The sequence below is a fragment of the Staurois parvus genome, unplaced genomic scaffold (assembly GCF_062004578.1).
Source record: "Staurois parvus isolate SC_StPar_1 unplaced genomic scaffold, SC_StPar_1.0 ptg000287l, whole genome shotgun sequence".
NCBI lineage: Eukaryota > Metazoa > Chordata > Amphibia > Anura > Ranidae > Staurois > Staurois parvus.
Window position 1 is genome coordinate 8,018,982 of NW_028318083.1, and position 22,605 is coordinate 8,041,586.

The 22,605-nt window shown below is 39.7% G+C and overlaps 1 protein-coding gene across 1 annotated transcript in view; it reads left to right on the top strand.

The window, feature by feature from the left end:
• Nucleotides 1-877: 877 nt before the first annotated feature.
• ECI2 (enoyl-CoA delta isomerase 2) overlaps nt 878-22,605 on the top strand; it is a 52,817-nt gene continuing 31,089 nt past the window's right edge. Inside the window, exons 1-3 of the mRNA XM_089682207.1 lie at nt 878-1,009; nt 16,701-16,857; nt 19,016-19,114. Coding sequence (XP_089538333.1) covers nt 948-1,009; nt 16,701-16,857; nt 19,016-19,114 — 318 coding nt within the window. The 5' untranslated portion in view covers nt 878-947. The remainder of the gene's footprint in view (nt 1,010-16,700; nt 16,858-19,015; nt 19,115-22,605) is intronic.

Consider the following 22,605-nt stretch of genomic DNA (forward strand, 5'->3'; position numbering starts at 1 on the left):
CCAGGTTTCACGTGAAGGAAAAAATGGTAGAACGTGCCGCATTATGCTCATGATGGGATCCATAGTGAATACAACCAGAAAAGACAGGTCATCTCAACACATACTGCTCTCTCTGCTTCTGCTCTCTCTATTCCTCTCAAAATGTCTGAAATAGTTAATTTTTTTACTATTTTTCAGTGCATTCTGGGCATTTGGGAGGGTCTCCTGAGGTTCTCTTTTAAAAACGCTTCTAAATGCAAATGCACATAAATGCGGTATGCAAACACAGCTAAACTGATGTTTCCTAACCTACGTTTTCCAGTAGTCAGTTTCAATCGTTCAGAAGTATGAATACTAATTAGAGCTGCTGTCATTCATTTGTCTGAGGTGATTGCAGCCCAGGGGCGGACTGACCATTTGGAAACTCAGGCACTGCCCGGGGTCAGTAGGGGGCCCCATGAGATTCCCTTGGTACCTTTTTCATAGGCTTTTTTGAGTTTGGGCAAGGACACAGGGGCCCCATGAACCCCTATTGCCCAGGGGCCCCATGAGTTGTCAGTCCGCCCCTGTTGCAGCCCTATTGTGAAGTAGTACTGTCTGGACCTTGAAGAAGGGGACATACCCCGAAAGCTCATCCTCAAAATTGTATGTTAGTTCAAATAAAACAAAGTATCACAGACAGGACTCAATTGTATTCATTTGTCTGAAATATATTCGGGTCTTTGTTCAACAGTTGTTTATACAGTAAATACGTGCAGAATACTAGTTGTGCCAGCAGAGGGAGCTAGCTCACAATAAATTCTTTGCCAAGGGACGACTTTCAATCAAAGCGTTATCCAATCAGAAAGCGCTTTATATATCTGACGGAAAGCATAGTATGTAATTGCTGAGTGGTAGCCGCAGGGGAAGAGGCGGGGCTGTACCTTGCCGGTCTCTTACATTGTGAACTCCTGAAGCTTACACTGTCTATGGCTGCTTCCTTGTTGTTTGTAGCGAGCTCCGTGCGGCTCCCAGTTTGTAGAGCAGTGAGGTGAGCCTCCTCTATACGTACAGGGTGATATATCGTGTTGTCTGGGGTCTGGTGCTAGAAGTGGGAAGTGACTGTGAGTGGAAAGTGCACTGATATCATCACACTGATCACAAGCATTGATTTCCCTGTTACCAATCATCGCATTGTGAAGGAACACTGCACTTCGCCTCCACATTGGATCCCTTGTATCCTGTTTAATGCCTTGTAACCCTTCCCTGCCTGGGTCAGGTGTGTGACCTTTACTAGTCATTGTGTGAATGACCGATCAGGACTTCATATAGATGGCTGACAGGTGACAGGTTATTCCACACAGAGCTGATTACATAACTAGTCTGTTTATTAACCTCTGATTCATGCACACTGGGCGTTCTAGTAACGCTGGTAGCACTAGCTGTGTAACATTGTGTTAAAAACGCAAGTTTTTCAGCATTCTTGCATTTTGCTGAGTTTTTTACCTTTTTTTTTTACGCACAAAAAAAATTGCTCAAATAACCCCCCTCCCCCCCCCCCCCCCCCCCCCAAAAAAAACGCAGCTGCTTTTTTCAGTGTTATGCAGGCCATAGACTGTTCATTTATCGGCCGATTTTTTTTTTTTTTTTTTTTTTTTTTTTTTTTTTTTTTCCCAAAAGAATAATCGGCCGATTTTTGCACTGTTAGTGGGGCAATGTCATCGGCCGATTTTCGCTGTTCCTCATTTCTTTTATCGGTCATGCTGGGAAATTTGTGAAGAACGGCTGATTTTTGCAATCATTGGTGGCAACAGAACAACCGCTTTTTTGTTTTCGCCCAAAAAATCGGCCAATAAATGATCCATCTATTGGCTGCATTAGAGCGAATTTACAGCTAAAAAAACTCTAGAAATCAACTAGTTCTGGGGGAAGGGGGGGGGGGGGGGTTTCCAGTCAAAAAAAAAAATCCTGCCAAAAAATGCTGATTAAAACCTATGTGTACATGGACACATAGGATAACATGCTGGGGCGTTTACTGGCTGTAGGAAAAACCCGCCAAAAACAGCCGCTGTAAAAATGTCCAGTGTGCATGAGAAGTCATCCTGAATTGTATACAGAGATACACACAATATAACTGGATACTAACATTTACAGGTGAAGTTGATCCAGGGAATATCCGATTGCCTCTCGGGGGACCAGGAAGAAATTTTTTTCCCAGCAGGAGCAAATTGGATCATGCTTTGCTGGGTTTTTTTGCCTTCTTCTGGATCAACTGTGGGTGTAGGATTATACCTATGTTTTTTTTTTTTTTTTGTTGTTTTTTGTTTTATAGTTGAACTGGATGGACTTTTGTCTTTTTGCAGCCAGACTATGTAATTATGTATAGTGCAGGCACTGCAGAACCATTCCCTGCAAGTATAAGTCCTCATACACACTGGACGTTTTTACAGCGGCTGTTTTTGGCTTTTTTCGTTTTTTTTTTCTACAGCCAGTAAACCCCCTCTCCTATGTGCCCAAGCACACAGATTGTAATCAGCATTTTTTGACTGGAAAAAACCCCCAGAACTAGTCGGTTTGTAGAGGCGTTTTTTAGCTGTAAAAATGCTCTAACACTGAAAAACATGGTAAAATGCTGCAAACCGGCGTTTTGGGACTTTTTTTTTTTTTACCCCCAAAAAAAGCGGGAAAATGCTGCTAATCGCAGCAAAATGCCACTAAACACTAATGCAAAAATGCTAAAAAAAAAAAGGTGAGAAACTCAAGTTTTTAATGTGACTTTACACAGCTAACATTACTAGCGTTATAAAAACGTCCAGTGTGCGTTAGGGCTAATGAAATCGAAGTGAAGAAGCCTGCTATTAACCACTTGCCCTCCAGAGGATTTACCCCTCTTCCTGACCAGGCCATTTTTGCGATACGGTGCTGCGTTATTTAACTGACAATTGCACGGTCATGTAACGCTGTACATAAATGTATGTCTGTCTTTTTTTTTCTCCCCACAAATAGAGCTTTCTTTCAGTGGTATTTGATCACCTCTGCATTTATTTTTTTTGCGCTATAAACAAAAAAAGACCGACAATTTTGAAAAAACAATATTTTTAACTTTTCCTTATAATACATCCAGTAAAAAAAATTTTAAAATCAAATTTTGGCCAAAATGGATTTTGCTACATGTCTTTGCTAAAAACAAAAATCCCAATACATGTAAATGAATTGGTTTATGTGAAAGTTATAGCGTTTACGAATGGCGGTATATATACTAGAATTCTTTGTAAACCTTTTTTTTTTTTTTTTTACACTAGTAATGGCGACAATCAGGGACTTATAGCAGGACTGCGGCGGGCATTCTGACACTGGCGGGAACTGACTAACTGCCAATGACATCCCCAGTGGCACTAATACAGTGATCAGTTCTAATGAATAGCACTGACACGCTACTAATGACACTGGGCATAAAAGGGACCGTGGGGCCATTTGGGGCAATCAAAGGGTTAACTATGCGCTGTTTTACTATGTTGTTTGTGTGTGCTTTACTGTGTAAGCATGTTGCTTTGTATTGCTGTGCTATGCAAATACAAAAGCCTTTGGAATACAGAGTAGAAATAATTAATATCAATATATATTCAGTTGTCTGGATGTTGTGAATGGATTTTTCTTTACCATAGAGAGGATCCTGCGATCATCCACCACTGTCGTCTTCCTTGGACGTCCATGCCTTTTTTATTTTGCTGAGCTCACCAGTGCATTCTTCTTTCTTCAGAATGTACCAAGCTGTTGCTTTGGCCACTCCTAATGTTGCTGCTATCTCTCTGATGGGTTTGTTTCATTTTGAAGCCTTATAATGGTCTGTTTCACTTGCATGGACAGCTTCTTTGAACACATGATGTAGATTCACAGCAATAGATTCCAAATGCAAATACCACACTTAGAATCAACTCCAGACCTTTTACCTGCTTAATTGATGGAGTAGCCCACACCTGGCCATGAAACAGCTTTTGATTCAATTGTCCAATTTATTTTGGTCCCTTGAAAAAGGGGGATGTCTACTCCTAAGAGCTGTAATTCTTAAACCCCTGCTCCAAGTTGGATGTCCATACCCTCAAATTAAAGCAGAGTGTGCACCTTCATCCCATATCCATTATAGAACTATAGCTTGAATATGTTTTGGTAAATACCTGAAATAAAACACACACACACACACACTAACTAGCTGATCCTGCTGGAAATCACTTTCACTTCAGTGATTGATCTCCACTAGCTTCTGGGTCTCAGGCCAAACGGCTGCACTCCTGCTTACAGAACACGGGTGGTTGGCCGCTCAGCACAGGCATTATTCAGGGAATGCTTTGCATTTTCTAAATGCATGCAAAGCATTCTCTGATTGGACGAGGCAGAACGGTAATATCACAGTTTCCATTGATTTGCAAAATTTGGGTTTTTTTGCCCTTACATTTCTTATCTGTGGGATAGAATTGTATCAGCATTGAGAAATCTCATTACTGACGTATCAATAGACCCTTTAGTTATGCCATTTCCCAATAGCTCTATCTTGATAGATTTAAGAAGTCTTTGCTTCTGTTCTATTCCCCAGCTTACTAGATGAGTACAAGAATGCCTAGAAGGCCTTGATCTGTGAAGGATTGCTGTTCCAAAAATGACAGTGGTCCTTTTTCCTAGCTGTCATGAGAAATCAATTACTTCCCAGTTACTTGATTCGAGAAAAGCATTAATTAATAAAGCAATTTGTGTTTATAGACAATTTTGTAAATTTCAGCTGTTTCAGACAGGGTGGATTTGATTTAAATCAAACTGATTTAAATCACGATTTAAATCACTAGTCAGTAAGGCTTGATTTAAATCCTAGTTTTCTACATAAAGACTAATTCTTGCTGGTATAACTTTAATATGCAAGTAGATGAAGATTTTTAGAATAACAACTTTTCATATTAGTTTTTTTATCCCCAGTTTAATAGGTTAATCATTCATATTTGGACAACTTTTCTGTTGTACTTAGGAAGGAGAAAAATAACCATTACCTTAATAATAACAATTTAAATAGATTTATTCAACTGAAACAATAACATTCCAGCATATGTTATTTGCTTAAACAAACATCCATGTTTGGTAACTAATTTGGCTAAACAAAATATATATATTTTAAGAAACTTAGACTGTCAGCCCCTTCCTCCTCACACTTAGTTTCACTTTCTTCTTGTGCAGATCTATTCCACTCCAAACAATCAGAAAAATATTGTTTCTATTCTATTCACTGAACTTCTTGAAACTTAGCACTGAAGGGGTTGATTCTGTATTCATAGGTTTGTAGAAGTTAGGATTAAGGTCTTTTTCTTAACTCTGTTCATGTTATAATATTTTTGCTGTGAAGAAGAGGCATGTGATCTCCGCTGAGTCAAATTCAGTTTTGAGAACTGCAAAAGTAAACCAAGCATCTGTGATAATATCTTGTAGGCAGAGAAACTGCCCAATAATCTAATAAAACCTCTGGAAGAGCATGACATTGTGAATGGAGTAATGGAATTTATTTACCAAAAACAATATAATATATACAGCCTTATTCTACATAATTAAAAAAACTAATCTTTATTTCATGATGGAATAACCTTTTGGATGGTAATATATTTTCCTCAAAAAGCATTTTATTTAAAAAAAATCCGATTTAAATCAAAAAAATCCATTTTTTTTTTTTTTTTTTTTTTAAATCATTGATTTTTATCCACCCTGGTTTCAGAAATGGGCTCTTCATATAAATTTAAAGCTTGAGAGTAAATTGTTTGTATTTGCATCCATGTAGAACTGCATAGTGTGGAAACATGAAACTGTTAATTCTATTCATTGAAGCGGTGTGGGTTTTAATTAAGCAAAATATCCCGACATTCATTATCAAAATGCAACTCAATTTATTTTCTAATCCAGCTTTTTATTTAAAAAAAAAAAAGAAAAGAATGTACTACAATAATGCAAAACAAATCATGTATTGTGACCAACAAGAGTATTTTTATAGCTGTCAAGCATAATATTTATACTATTAGATGTTTTCAGAGCTCCGTGTCTTCTTGAGAAACACTTACATTGTATACATTGCCTTTAAAGATATGTACCACCTTAAAGTGGTTGTAAAGGCTCACGGTTTTTTACTTTTCATGCATTGTATTCATAAAGGTAAAATACCTACTGTATGCAGCTCCCTCCGACCCCCCCCCCCCCCCCCTTTCTAGTACTTTGAGTCCCTTCTTGATCTAGTGATGTGCTGGTTCTCTCTCTCTCCTCATTGGCTGGGACAGCAGCGGGAGACCTTGGCTACTCCCGCTACTATCAATCACTGCCAGTGAGCTGGGGGGTTGGAATTGTGGGTAATTGTCTCCTGGTCTCAGTTGGTGTGCCTCACCTTGTGCTGTATAGTCAACATCTATACTGCAACAATGGCCCTGATGGGGAAAAAAAAGTAGACAAGGCAGTAAGAAGAAGTAGATCATTATGGTGGAATTTAAAAAGGAATTCATTGAGCAGCATTGCCTTGTATGCAGATCTTGTAAGTAAACTGCCACGTACGTCGATAGAAAATGAAGAAGGCTTCAGGATGAGCAGGGGATGGTTTGATACGTTTAAGAGGAGAAGGGGCATTCATAGTGTTGTGAGGCACAAAGAAGATGCTAGTTCGGACGCTAAAGCAGCTGAGGCGTTTGTTGCCGAGTTCCAGCAGCTCATGGTTTCCGATTGTTACCTGCTGCAGCAAGTTTTTAACTGCGATGAGACTGGCCTTTTTTTGGCAAAATATGCCAAAGAGTACCTATATTACAGCAGAAGAGAATGCAATTCCCAGTCACAAGCCCATGAAAGATCGTCTCACCCTCTTGTTTTGTTCTAATGCAAACGAGGATTTACAAATCAAGCTCCTGCACGTGTATCATTCCGAGAATCCACAAACCTTCAAGAAATGCAAGGTGCAGAAGTGCCATTTAAGCGTTATGTGGACATCCAACAGCAAGGCTTGGGTCACTCGTATGTTGTTCGTTGAGTGGATCAGCGAAGTCTTTGGTCCTACAGTGAAGAAATACCTTTTCAAAAAGAATTTTCCACTCTGTCTTGCTGGTAATGGATAATGCTTCTGCTCATCCTCCAGGCCTTGAAGACAACTTACTGTAGGAATCTGAGTTCATTAAGGTAAAGTTCCTTCCTCCTAACACCACTCCACTACTCCAGCCCATGGATCAGCAGGTCATTTCCAACTTTAAAAAGCTTTACACCAAAGCACTATTTCAGTTATGTTTCAAGGTGACGGAAGAAACAAACCTTTACTCAGAGTTTTGGAAAAATAATTTCCACATCATGAACTGCCTCAAGATCGTCGATGAAGCCTGTGATGGGGTCACCAAAAGAACCCTCAATTCTGCTTGGAAAAAACTGTGGCCTGATTGTGTTCTTGGACATGACTTTGAGGGGTTTGCTCAGGAACAGGAGCTGACAGTTGTCAAATTGTGTCCTTGGGGAAAACTATGGGACTGGAGGTAAATGAGGATGACATTCAAGAGCTGTTGGAGGAACATGGCCAGGGACTGATCACCGACGAACTGATGGATCTACATTGCAAGCAACAGCAAGAGGTTATGGAGGAGATCTTGTCTGAAGAAGGGGATAAAAAGGCAGAGGAATCATTCACTTCAAATGAGATTAGGGAGATGTGAAAATGTGGGAAACAGTGCAAAATTTCGAAGAAAAGCACCACCCGAATGAGGCTGTAGCAGTGTGAGCAATAAGTCTAAGGACAATACAATGTCACATTCCTGCCAAATAGTCAAAAGGAGGCAAAAACAAGTGTCATTGGATAGGTTCCTTGTTAAAGTCACACAAAAAGAAAAGGATTTTGGTGAGTCAACAGACAGCAGTGATCCTGTTAGTGATAGAGGTCCTACACAATAACCCTCCTTCTCTCCTCTCTTGTTTCCCCTCACACCAGCCACATATATTTTCAAAGGTAAAGTGCAGGTTAATTTTTATTTTCTACTGTACAGTATTTTGTATTACTGTAATAATTTAATGTATAAATGGTTGTGGAATGAATCACCTGAGTTTCAAATATTTCTTATGGAGAAATGTGCTTTGATATCTGAGTGCTTTGGATTACAAGCATGTTTCCACAACTAATTATGCTCACAATCCAAGGTTTTACTGTATTTCTATGTCCTTTTTTTTTTTTTTTTTTTTTTTTTTTTTTATATCTAAATGTGTTATCCAACACCTGCTGGAGCAACAAAGATAAACATAAAAACAAATTGCTCTCAATTTCAATAAACTTAAATTTAATGGGCAACATCATCTGAAGGAGCACAGCAGGCTTGATTACAGACCACCCTAATCTAAATGAGGGCTGGAGTCCACAGGTTTCTATTCACTTCTGCTGGGTTTTGTATTCCTAAACAAGTCTATGGAAATGCAAAACCCTTTTGAAGTAGGTCAGACACAGATCAGGTTTTCTACAGATCAAATGCACCGGTCTATGAATCCTGAACTACCTTAGAAGCATCTTAAAGCAGAACACTGGACAAAAACTTTCTTCCATGTCCTTGCTTCTGATCTCCTATCTTCACTGAATATGTCCTCCATCTTCTGGTTCACTCAATGATTGCTTTGAAATATGCTGATGATTTTTAAAGAAAACCAATAATCCCCTGTGGTTTCTTGTTTTGTAAAACCAGTGGCTGCTATTACTCCTATTCCCCCAGTCACTGGTCTTGGCACAGCCCCTCTGTAGTTCTTCCTCCTGGAAGCCAAGATTGTATTTCCTCCCTGCTTACTGTAGTGGGTGGAGTCAGACTCCTGGTCTGTACCTCCCACCCAGGCAGTGTTCTAAGAATGATAGTTCAGGACACTCTGGGTCTGTCCAGCCTCCCATAGCTTCAGCAAACAAAATCGTGGCATGCACAACTCCAAAAAAAAGTTGGAACCTTTTTTGGGTGTTGCACGTCCCACGACTTTGTTTGTGCACTCGGAGATCATGTGTCGCAGTTGCGGGAAAAAAACACCCCACTTTTTCAGGTTCCATTGAAATGAATGGCACCTAAACGTGATCACGTGCTTTCACAATTTCACAGTGCGTTTTCAAATCTCAGGCAGAATAGCTGTGATTTTAAATGTCCTAGTGTGAATGGAGCCTTAATCTGCGTTTTTAATCTGCCCAGCAACAAGTTGGCCATAAAAAAATTTAAAAAATGTAATTCGTGACAAAAACACACATGCAAAATGGACAAAACGCAAACTGCATTGGTTTTTGCGTTTTTCTGAACGAGGCCTGAAATACATTGTAAACACCTAAAAAAATACACACGAGTTATAGATTTTTTTAAAAATATTTTTTGCGTTTTTAATCTGTCCAGCAACAAGCTGGCCAAAAAAAAACTGCATCAAAAACACATGACGAAACGGACAAAACACAAACTGCATTGGTATGAACAAGGTCTGAAATTAATTGAACACGTAGCAAAAGCACACACGTATTGTGGTTTTAATGCGTTTTTGAGGCACATGACCTATGAATAACGCACCCTAAGCTTGGAAATTATGGCAAAGCTCAGGGTAAAATAGTGGCAAAATCAAGGGTAAAATGTATTGGTTGCGCAGAAAAACGCATCACAATTTGTGCATTTTCACAGTGCTTTTAAAAATCGTAGTGGTTCTATTTTGAAACTCTCTAGTGTTAGTGGAGCCTTATGTCCCAATGCTTTGTTTCTGTTCTGTTGTGCATATAAGCAGCAGTGATTGAAAAATAGGAAGAATTCTAATATTTAATTCCAGCAGATAACCGTGGATAAACAATATAATTATGGGAATGTGGCCATATTTATTCTGGGATTAAAAACAGAATGTCAGGGCAGTTGGCAGTGGCAGCTGGGGAATGTGTGGGCGTGTTTTCTGTTGAAGTGGGTGAGTACACATTCAACATGTACAAGCCTAGTGTACTCGCCCACATTCACTGCAATTCCTAAAGGTTGATGGGAAGTGTAGTATCCTGAGAGGAGAGGCTATGATGTAATCCCTGCTGTTACACCACCTCCTTGACAGAGCTGATGCTGTTCTTTGTTGAATTACAGAGATGACTTCCTGAAAATTCAGTTACACTTTTCTCTTCAATTGTAAGGAATTTCAAATGTGTATTAACTGTTTTGTGTAAGGTGGTGCACTAACGGGTGATTTTTTTTTTTTTTTTTTTTTTTTTTTTATCCCGGAGTTCATCTTTAAGCTAATGTTGCCAAGACAAGGCTAAAGCCTTTTCAGTAGACCTTAAACCACAAAATCATGTAACTCCCCCAATCCACTTTTCCTACGTTTCTCTGCCTCTTTCTTTACAGTTGCAAGAAAAAGTATGTGAACCCCTTGGGATTACGTGGAGTTTTGCATGAATTGGGCATAAAATGTGCTCTGAACGTCATCTAAGTCACAACAATAGAAGAACACAGTCTGCTGAACATAATACTACACAAACATTAGATGTTGCCATGGTTTAATTGCACATAACATGTAAACATTCACAGTGCAGGGAGGAAAAAGTATGTGAGGCCCTAGCTTAATGACTTCTCCCAGAGCTAATTGGAGCCAGGAGTGAGCCAACCTTGACTCCAATCAGTGTGATGATATTGGATGTGTTGCTGACAGCTGTCCTGCCCTTAAAAAAAACACACACGTTTTGGGTTTACTGGTTTCAAGAAGCACTGTCTGATGTGAACCATGCCTCGCAGAAAAGAGCTCTCAGAAGACCTACAATCAAGAATTGTTGACTTGCATGAAGCTGGAAAGGGTTACAAAAGTATCTCCAAAAGCCTTGATGTTCATGTGTCCACGGTAAGACAGACTGTCTACAAATGGAGAAAGTTTGGCACTGTTGCTACTCTCCCTAGGCGTGGTCGTCCTGTAAAAATGACTGCAAAAGCACAGCGCAGAATGCTGCATGAGGTAAAGAAGAATCCCAGAGTGTCCGCTAAAGACCTACAGAAATCTCTGGCACATGCTAACATTTTTGTTGACACATCTACAGTAAGGAAAACATTAAACAAGAATGGAGTACATGGGAGGACACCACGGAGGAAGCCATTGCTGTCCAAAAAGAATATTGCAGCACGTTTGAAGTTTGCAAAAGAGCACCTGGATGTTCCACAGCACTACTGGCAAAATATACTGTGGACAGATGAAACCAAGATTGAGTTGTTTGGGAAGAACACACAACACTATGTGTGGAGAAAAAAAGGCACAGCACACCAACATCAAAACCTCATCTTCACTGTGAAACATGGCGGAGGGAGCATCATGGTTTGGGGCTGCTTTGCTGCCTCAGGGCCTGGACGGATTGTTGTCATTGATGGGAAAATGAATTCCAGAGTTTATCAAGACATTTTGCAGGAAAACGTACGACCATCTGTCCGCCAACTGAAGCTCCGCAGAGGATGGGTGATGCAACAGGACAATGACCCAAAGCATACAAGTAATTCAACAAAACAATGGCTGCAACAGCACAGAATACGCCTTCTGGAGTGGCCCAGTCAGAGTCCTGACCTCAACCCGATTGAAATGCTGTGGCATGACCTTAAGAGAGCGATTCACACCAGACATCCCAAGAATATTGCTACACTGAAACAGTTTTGTGAAGAGGAGTGGTCCAAAATGACTCCAGATCGTTGTGCAGGTCTGATCTGCAACTACAGGAAACGTTTGGTTGAGGTTATTGCTGCCAAAGGAGGGTCAACCAGTTATTAAGTCCAAAGGTTCACATACTTTTTCCTCCCTGCACTGTGAATGTTTACATGTTATGTGCAATTAAACCATGGCAACATCTAATGTTTGTGTAGTATTATGTTCAGCAGACTGTGTTCTTCTATTGTTGTGACTTAGATGACGTTCAGAGCACATTTTATGCCCAATTCATGCAAAACTCCACGAAATCCCAAGGGGTTCACATACTTTTTCTTGCAACTGTAGTTGTCAGAATCTAATAGTCTTGTGTACACTTTCAGATTTGTCTGAAATTACCCAAGGTTGAGGGCTTTCTCCCCAGGAGCACTGGCCCAGTCACATGGGAGATGGGGAATGAGTGTCAAGTTTCTCCATCTCGGGAATTATTTATACTTCCAATGCTGAATGGAAGACAGAGCAACAAAGAAAACATGAGTATATGCTGCTGAGTAAGGAAGAATGTTAAATGAGCCCTTCGCTTTGTCACGTATAGACAAAATTTCGATGTCTCTTTAATGTCATGGTGAGAAGGTTTTTCAAAAGAGAGTAGCTGACATCCATTTTAGAAGTGCTACAATGCTGGTAGTGGACATTCAAAGGCATTGTATATGTGAAGTGGACACATTTATTTAGAATTCAGGATCCAGTCTTTTTTTTAAATCTGGGCAGGCCATGAATTCACTGAAGTAGAAATCCCCTGTATCAGATAATTAAAATTTTTCTTCTTAATTTCTTTATATATATATATATATACACACAACATATATGAAAATTATTTTTAAATATAGATTATTTTAAAATATTTTCTTTGTTTCTTTTTTAACATATAAAAAAGCAATTTTAACATAGTTTTACATGTATTTGTAACTGCATTCCAAAAATGTAAGTTTGTATTTTTAAAGACACAGTATATTTGAAAATGTGTTTTTTAAAAATGTGTTTCATATATTCTGTAATAATTACATTTCAACATACAGTATATATTGACGTATATTGAATATGGACAAAATTGTAGTATTTCAAATATGTCAATATTTGGGAAGAATATTTTTAAAATATATTTCAAATACATTTTTCTTCCGTGTGGAAAAAGCTTGCCTGGAGCATTTCAGTCCCTGGTAATGCAATTGAAGCAAACAATGGGTGGCAAGGTACTCTCAAAAGTCAGGCGATTGATACCAAAAAAAATTCAAAGGCTTTATCAATGCCTAGAAGCATAGTGAAGTCTATTATTATGTGGAAGGTATTTGGTACAACACCGACCCTCCCTGGATCAGGACGTCACTCCAAACTGGATGAAAGAGCCAGGAGGAAACTGGTCAGAGGCTACCAAGAGCCCTACAGCAACTCTAAAGCAATTAAAGGAATTTATGACAAAAAGTGGTCATTGTGTACATATGACAACAATATCACAAATTCTCCACAAATGTGGCTTGCATGGGAGGGTTGCAAGAAGAAAGCCACTCCTCAAGAACAGCCACATGCAGTCACAACTGAGTTTTGCTAAAACGCACCTTGAAGATTCTGAGGCCACATAGAAAAAGGTGTTGTGGTCAGATGAGACTAAAATATAATTTTTTAAATACAATACAGCTCACCATCCAAATGATAGAAAATTGAATGAAAGATACCATCAATTTCCTTTCCTGACAAGCTCCATTGTCAACACAGCTGGGTAAGCGCCCCCCCCCCCCCCCCCCATGCTTCAAGGACCTAACTCATAAATTTGAGCCCACCTGCAGCCTCAGTATTCTGCCAAGCTGGGTGGGAATTGTACTGACATGGAGCTCGTCAAGAAAGGAAAATTATGGTATGTATCTGTCATTCAATTTTCTGTTTTACTAGTGGGGAAGTGATCCGAGGAAATATGCCCTTTGAAAGCCTGGAGGTGGTCATTGGATTTTGGGGGCCTGTATGTAGGCTGCCAAAAAGTCTCTCACACTTGGTATCCCCATACTCGGGAGAAGTAGGAGAATGTGTTTTGGGGTGTTATTCTACATATACCCATGGCATGCATGAGCAATATATCATTAAAGTGACAACTGTGTAAAAAAATAAAATTGTCATATTCAAAAAATGTTGTGGCAAAAAAAAAAAAAATGTTTCATGGACTCAGCATGCCTCTCAAAAATCATGCATGCCAATGCAAAATCCTTGGAGGGTCTACTTTCCAAAAAGGGGTCATTTGGGGAGGTTGTACTGCCCTGGCATTTTAGCAATGTGATATGCAGTCAAGGAATGTGATAGGCAGTCAAAGTAAAAGCTACATAAATTTCAATATACAGCTGTGCTCAAAAGTTTACATACCCTGGCAGAAATTGTGAAATGTTGGCATTGATATTGAAAATATGACTGATCATGTCAAAAAATTATCTTTTATTGAAGGATGATGATCACATGAAGCCAATTATTATCAAATAGTTGTTTGGCTCCTTTTTAAATCATAATGATAACAGAAATCACCAAAATGGCCATGATCAAAAGTTTACATTCCCTGGAATGTTTGGCCTTGGTACAGACACACAAGGTGACATACACTGGTAAAATCCCAATTAGAGGTTAATGTCCCATATCTGTGGCTTTTGCAATTAGTGTCCGTGTATAAATAGAGTTTAGCTCTTACGTGGAAGCACTGACTAGGCTAGATACTGAGCCAGGGGGATCAGAAAAGAACTGTCAAAAGTGTTGCGTAACAAGGTAATGGAACATTATAAAGATGGAAAAGGACATAAAATTATGTCCAAAGCCTTGAATGTGTCAATTAGTACTGTTAAATCACCTATTAAGAAGTGGAAAGTGTGGGGATCTATTGATACCAAGGTCAAGTAGACCAAGAAAGATTGCAGCCATAACTGACAGAAGAATTGTTCGAGATACAAAGGGAAACCCCATAGGTAACCACAAGAAAAATACAGGCTGCTCTGGAAAAAGACAGTGTAGTTGTTTTGAAGGCGCACAATATGATGATACTTGAACAAAAATGAGCTGCATGGTCAAGGTGCCAGAAAGAAGCCTTTAAGTTTAGCTCACCCAACCTCCACCACTGTAAACTCTGGCACTGTGTTGGTGTGCGTGCCTAGGGGAGGCTCTGCTGCTGACACCACTGCCCACTTTACAAGGACCCCAGACAAGGCTGTTAGCTGTGATAAAAGCCGCCCCGAGGACCAGCAGCGGGGCTCTCTAGATTTTGGGTAACAGCAAGTACACCCGGGGCTGCATCCAGCTGAAACCCACATGCATGGACGGACAGCCAGCCCTTTAGACCAGCAAAGTAGAGGAGCACACCTAGGTCCTGCACATGGGAGGAAACAGAGGAACACTGAGGCTGCAGGTAGGCTCAAGTTTATGAGTTAAGTCCTGGAAGCATGGGGGGAGTGGCTTACCCAGCTGTGCTGACATGGAGCTGTCAGGAAAACACCATTCCTACAGTAAAGCATGAAGGTGGTAATATCCTGTTATGGGGGTGTTCACAGCGAAAATGACCACACAGTGGTTAAAGGAGAGAAAGGTGAATATCTTTGCATGGCCTAGTCAGAGTCCAGGCTTAAGCCCCATTGAAAATCTGTAGGACTTGAAGACCGCTGTCCACAAACCGTCACCATCAAATTTATCTGAACTTGAGCAGTCCTGCGAAGAAGAGTGGCCAAATATTGCAAAGTCTAGATTTGCAAAGTTATTAGAGACATATCCCAACAGACTAAAGGCTGTCATTAAAGCAAAAGGTGGTTCAACAAAATACTGACACAAGTGGGTGATCCCTTTTCCAACTCAATGGTTCTGTTTTTGAATTTTTTTTTTTGTTCCTGACTTGTTGGTTTTACACTTGGATGTTTTAAGTTGCACTGAGTAAATACAGCTGGATAAAACAAACACTGTCTTCATTTTAAGGCTGCAAAGCAACAAAATTTGATAATTTTAAAGGAGGTAACTATTTTCTATACCCACTGTATGTGGGAGGCAGGGCAGTTGGTAGTTTACAGGAGATATCTAAGAAGGCATTTTTTTGGTGCGGCTCAAAGAAAGTGACAGACACTGCATTTATGGCAATATCATCAAGCATTTGTTGAAAATGTTCTTGAGACTGTAAGTTGCAATATATTGAACTGTTTGTTCTTTTTGTTTAGTTATCCTTTAAACTAATAATAACAATAATAACCAAAAAGAAAGCAAAACCAAACGTAATGCAGGCAGTAAAGACTGTACAGTTAGGTAATTATAATCTTTTCATTATTCTTTTAATTCCAGGCTGTGCACATATTTCGGTAATTTATTATCACTTCCTGTTCTAGTGACGTTGGTCTCTTGGAAATGAATCAAGAGAACCCCCCCCCCCCCCCAAAAAAAAAAAACAAAAAAAAACAGAGGTTCCCACTGTTCCTATTAACCATTTCCTATGCTATCTAAAAAAAAAAAATACATTTCAGCTAGAGATTGGCTTTACAGCTCCAGTAAATTTACCACTAAAGTACACGCAGGGAACATAGCCTGTCTGTCCAGGCCTTCTTTTCACTTTTTATTAGTGCTTGTTCACACCAGACCATTCCACTGTGTATGATGCTCTAATCAGTGGTAACCTCTGAACACCTAATCTGGACCTGAGATTACACAGGCTATGGCCTTTTATCCGCACACTGAGATTATGCATGCCCAGAGAGAAATTTATTCATGGTTCTGATCTGACCACATCACAGTCGCCTTGAAGGAAGGAGGTTGCTGCAAAAGAATATATAATATATGGAAATGGGTGCAAGGAATAAAGAATGTATAAAACTCATAATAAAGGAGATTTTGTTTAGTTTCTTATATTATGAAAGGGTCCTTATTGGTATTAGCAGTCTGTAAATGATTATGAATGAATGTTCTTGTTACCTGGAATAACTCTTTTTAGGGTTGGATGTCAGAATTTCATGTGGCCAAATATATAATATGCTGTTATCTATTAACCTGCAAAGATTTGTGCTGTTTTGACTTGCTTTGTAACCTTTTGATCACATCCCGTCCAGTATGTCGAGGAGTGTTGCAGCCCGTGGTGTCCATACTACAGCACGACATATGCAGTCAAGCCAGGAAGACTTTGAAAAGGCACAGAATGACTTGAAAACATTAAGAAAAGACCCTGGCAATGAGGTCAAACTGAAGCTATATGCTTTATTCAAGCAGGTAGTTAAATGTTTCATGTTTTTATGTGTTGAAAAAGCTTAGCTGCTTTTAATTAGGGAACAGTAAAGAAGCATTTCCTGTTATTCTGTTATGTGACTATTGGTGTATCTTGGTCATTTGTGGCACTATAGCATTTATAGGGTAAAGCATTTTTTTTTTCTCACGTTTAGGGAATGGACTAGCCCAGTTGTCTCCAAACTGTGTCCCCTCGCTCACCTTTATCCAGCCCTTGGGGCACTTTTCCTCCCACTGACACAAAACACTATTCCTCCCCATGATGCCAACAATGGGGCATAATTCTGGCTACTGACATCAACCATGGGGCACTGTTTCTCCTACTAACACCAATGATGGGGCACTGTTCCTCCCACTGATGGGGTGCTATTCCTCCCCCTAATACCAAAGATGAATTGTTTACCCCCACCGATGTCAGGACAATTATTTTTCTCCCAGAGGTCAGTCTGGGCCCCCTAAAGTCTGAAGGACGTTAAAGTGGCCCTTTGTTTAGAGATTTTGGGGACCCCTGGTCTAGTCGTAAGTATTGGAGGTATCAGAGTATGGTGCATGCATAAAGTTAAAAAAAAAAAAAATAGAAAAGCTCACTGAGACCCTGAGCCTTTATCGGTCCTGGTTTCCTGACACCCACTTGCCTAACAGACTGTATGGGCCATTATACTTTTCATAAACTTTAGAACTCCCCACCAACCTTTTTTAGATCAACCTTTGTCTAATGCCTAGTGCACACGACGAGAATATCAGACAAATGATCGTTCGTTTTTTGTTATTTTGCATGCTAGTCTCCATGCTGTCTCATATCAAAAACAAATAGGTTACTAAAGTTACGAAATAATCTCGTAAGATAAAAAACAACTTTGGAAGTGATGTCATGTATTGTATTGTATTGTATTGTTGTTTCATTTGCAAGCATGCGTGGTATTGGTCACTTGATTGATTTTTTTTTTTTTTTTTTTCTCTGTGCAAATACTATACTAATTACATAAAAATCGTTCTGTTCTCTTATGCAAAAAATTTCATGCTTGTCCCTTCGGATATTTTCCCATGAACGGTCATTATCAGCTCTCGAACGCTGTGTACTAACAAATTAGATTATTGGACGATTGCCCCAAATGCATTTTTTTTTTTTTTTTTTCTCTTTAAGAGTAATAACGAAGCTGCGTTTGCTAACGCTCTGGTTGTTTCGAACTGGAAAAAAAGTATCCATATCAACAACATCAGAGTAAAGTCAGAAGACCTTCTCTGCATATTTGCTTTTTGCATTTTTGTGCATGCATTTTTTATGCATTTCTGCAGCGTCTCCATTGAAGTCTATTGAACTAAAATGCAACATTTTGCAATTAAAGTCCCTGACCCTTTACAAAAAAACGCACCGTGAAAACATAGATCTGAACGTGTCCCATAGAAAATCATGTTAAATGGACTGTAGTGCATTTCTGCAAAATGCAAAACGCTTAGGTGTGAACCTAGCCTCACATCTTACTAACATACAGTGAATCAAAAATCACAAAACACAAATCAAAGGCCCATGAAGCACCAGTGAAATGACTGTATTCTCCTTTGTAAGCACAATTTCTCCCAGTGAATACACACCACCGCAGTGTCAAAAAGGGTGCTTACTGGAGGCAAATGACCCCCGAAAAGATTGAGTATTCATTAGGGAGGTGCTTATGAGACATGGCCACGCTTTACCTACCTCTGGAACACGTGATGACTTAGAAGGAGAATTTGCAGACTACACTGAATAGTTAGCATTTGTTTTGCAATTCATTGCTAATGTTTGTGTAGCTAGTCAGTGACAGTTACAAGAACCGCTTATTTCATAAATCTATAATCAGACTTATGGGTAATTTGTCAATTCAGCAGCGTAGATCAAATCGTAAAGTCAAAGAACATTAGCAGCAAGAATTTGACAAGTCATGTTACTTAGATTAATTAGACTCAACTGGATTACTAGTGTGCATAGGTGCAGCTGGATAGAACCCCATAAGTCAACAAGTCTGTCTTAGATATTCATATTTAACTGCATAATTTTTTTAAATTATGAACTAGTCTTGTGGTTTTTTTTTGTTTTTTTTTTGAACATCTGTTGTGTACTTACTTTCCAATTAGCACTAATATTTGTCTTGTATCTTTCCTGCAGGCAACACAGGGAGCTTGCAATTCTCCAAAGCCAGGCATGTTAGACTTTGTAAACAAAGCAAAGTGGGATGCATGGAATTCACTGGGAGACTTATCCAAGGTAAGTGTCTTATTTCTGTTTTTGTAATACTTCAAATCCAAATATATACCAAGTGAATGGGGAAGGCACGGTTTATATTGGTCTGTGTTGGGGTTTCACTTTGCAATTTTCACTTTATTGAGGCCCCTTGTACATGGCGGTGCCTGGCTGCACAGCATGCATCCCAGCCTTTAGGGCCAATTTACACTAGTGCGTTGATCTGCATTTTAGTGCAGCTGTAAAACGCAGATCAGTGGAAGGACATCTGAAAAACAATTTCTAATGTGTTCTATTCACACCATAATGCTGCACCTGAATGTCAATGGACATCATAATATATGACAGATGTCGGGGCGCATTAAAATGCCACTCAAATAGATGGAAATGTACATTAATTTGTTTTTGTTGCAGAGGATTTACCCCTCTTCCTGACCAGGCCATTTTTTGCGATCCAGTGCTGCGTTACTTTAACTGACAATTGCACGGTCATGCAACGCTGCACCCAAATGAAATTTACGTCTTTTTTTTTTTTTCCCCCGCAAAAAGAGCTTTCTTTTGGTGATATTTGATCGCCTGTGCATTTTTTATTTTTTGCGTTATAAATAAAAGACAGAAAATTTTGAGAAATTTTTTTTTTACTTTTTTGCTATTAAACATGTCCAGCAAACAAATTTTAAAAATCAAATTTCATCATAAATTTAGGCCAAAATTAATTTTTATTTTTTTTATTTTTTTAACTTGTAATAGCGGTGATCAGTGACTTGTATCGGGACTGCGGCAGGCATTCTGATGCTGGGGGGAACTGACTTGGTGTCACTGATATTCCCAGTGACTTGGTGTCACTAAAACAGTGATCAGTGCTAATAAAAAGCACTGACACTGTACTAATGGCACTGGGCATGAAGGGGTTAACATCTGGGGGCGACCAAAGGGTTTCACTTATGGGAGCTGTGTGTGAGCTTCACTGTAAGCACACTGCTTTGTATGGCTCTGATATTGATAGTGTGCAGGAGTTTTCAGGGGGAGAGATCTGCATTGTTTACATACAGTTCTCCCCCTGTCGGAGCTGCTCGGCAATCACCAAGTGCTGACAAGTAATCACCAGCCGGGACCCGGTGATTGACAACCAAGGCCACGAATGGTGGCACAGGTAGGGCGTGCGTCCCCCCTACCCGGAACTGCAAAATCACATGTGTGTGTATATATACGTAATTTTGCACACCCATGCTGTCCTGTAGCAGTATTTCTGCTATAGAGCGGCGCAGAACTGGTTAAAGAGGCTATGAAGCCTAAATATTTTTTAACTTAATGCATTCCTTGCAATAAGGTAAAAAATGTTTAGGTATCAGTTTCACCCCCTTACACCCCCCTTCCTCCCTCCCAATGCTTATCTGAGCCGTCAATGCGCCACTGTGCCCGTGTGCAACTTTTGTCTCCCCTCACTTCCTGGCCTCACAGGCTTTGCTGAGGTGGTGGAAAGCCCTTGTCTCCCACTGCTGTCAATCAATGCCAGTGACGAGGGAGCTGGTGGCAGGGCCAAGTCCCACTGTCTGTGTCTATAGACGCAAGTAGTGGAGCTTGGGAGCAAGCCCATACAAGTGCTGACATAGGAAACAGCTTCCTATAGGGGCATTCAGTAGAGAGGAGGAGCCAGGAGCTCCAGCGGGAGACCCAAGAAGAGGAGCTTTGGGGCCGCTCTGTGTAATTCCATTGCACAAAGCAGGTAAGTATAAACTTTTGTTATTTTTAAAAAATTGCTTTACATGCAGCCAGGAGGCACAGGTGTAGCATCCAGACCCACTGCCTCCATTCTGTCTCATCTATGGAAGGCTGCAGCTGGATGGGGCTGAAAGCTATACTGAGTTGTACTTACCATATGGGCTGCTATGCATTCATGGACGAATGCCCTGAATATAGGAGACTTCACAGGCTACAAGCAGCAGGGCTGGTTGCTGTACCAATGCTGGAATGCATGCTGTGCAGTTAATGTCCCTGTGTGAAAGAGGTCCTGAGGTGTCAAACTGAAAACTGCAGCATGGCAATACAAAGGGTAATTAATTTACACAGAAAACTTTTGTCTACTGGCACATCCAAGGTGTAGAATTCTCAGGTTTCTCTAGGTTTGCCTAAAAAAAATCAGTCTTGGATTCCACAGGCTAGCCACTACTCCTTAGAAATGCATATACATACATTGTCCACCACTGCAGTCTGTATGACACCTAAGGCTACATTAACATGGGCGTAAAAAAATGTATTATTCCTATAATGCATTATTTTTTCTAGCACAAAATTACCTTTGTAATGATCAGTAAATACTTTCTTAAAATTGTGGGGTTTTTTTTTTTTTTCGCCTAATACTTTCATCTGGCATACGTGTATACATGTGTCCTCCAGATTGGATTTTGTGTTACGGATCTGAATGAAGAGTATGTTTGCACACATTTGTGAATGTCTCCATTGAAAACAAGGCAGCTGCATTCAGATCTGTAAATAAAAATCTGCTTGTAAACGTGTTTATTGTTTTTATCTAGAATTCATGTGTACTGTGACCTCTGTATATTACACTGACACTCAGTAGAGTAGATAAAAATCTATTTTTTTTGTTTGTTTTTAAATCAGTGTGGTTCTGCCATTACCTGGTCTCTGCATAATCATCCTTTTTTAGTTGTACTTTTATAGCGGTATTAAACCCATATATAAAAATGTAATACATTGGGGCTTACCAGTCCATAAATGCGGGGGCTGCTTTTAGTTTCCTTTTTTTTAGACTTTTTTTTTTTTTTTTTTTTTTAATTTCTTGCTGCTCTGTGAACGGAGGAGCAATGGAGTCCCTTTCGAACAACGAACTTGTTAATCTGGGGAGAAAGTAGTGTTCGATGCACTAGGAAATGTAGATGAACGTGACTAACAAATTTTAAAGCTGAACTCCAGTTAACTATTTTAAGTAGTTACAGCATCAAGCTTTTTTTTCATTAAAGGATAAAGGTTTTACATAAATACCTCTGTCAGTGGTAAATGGTTTGTCTCAACCCTCTAACTGTTGCTGGAAAGCCTGGGCTGTTAATGGAAGTTGAAAAATAACATACCATTGTAATTATTTATGTAATCTTTATTTCAAAGGGTTTTCATACATACATAAAGTTTAAAGAAACGGCACCAGACATGCAAACTGTGCAGCAGAAGTATCATCACAAATAGCTGACAATGAGCTAGATGGATACATCCATGTAAGAACATCCATAAACCATGACATAGGCCTCTGCAGGGGTCAAGTTTTCAAGTTTGACCCATAGGCAGGTGCATATCAGGGAAGGAATTGGGGAGCTCGAGATATCCGATTCCTATTGCAGGGGCCTCAAGGCCCACTGGCTGAGAGGGACTAACTGAGTGGGAGAACTTGCAAAATCGCAGGGTGTTCAAATACTTCTGTTCCTCACTGTAAATTCAAATCTAAAAAGAGGGCCTGGGAAGGAGAAGCTTTGAGTGGCAGTCACACCATCACTTGAGGTTGG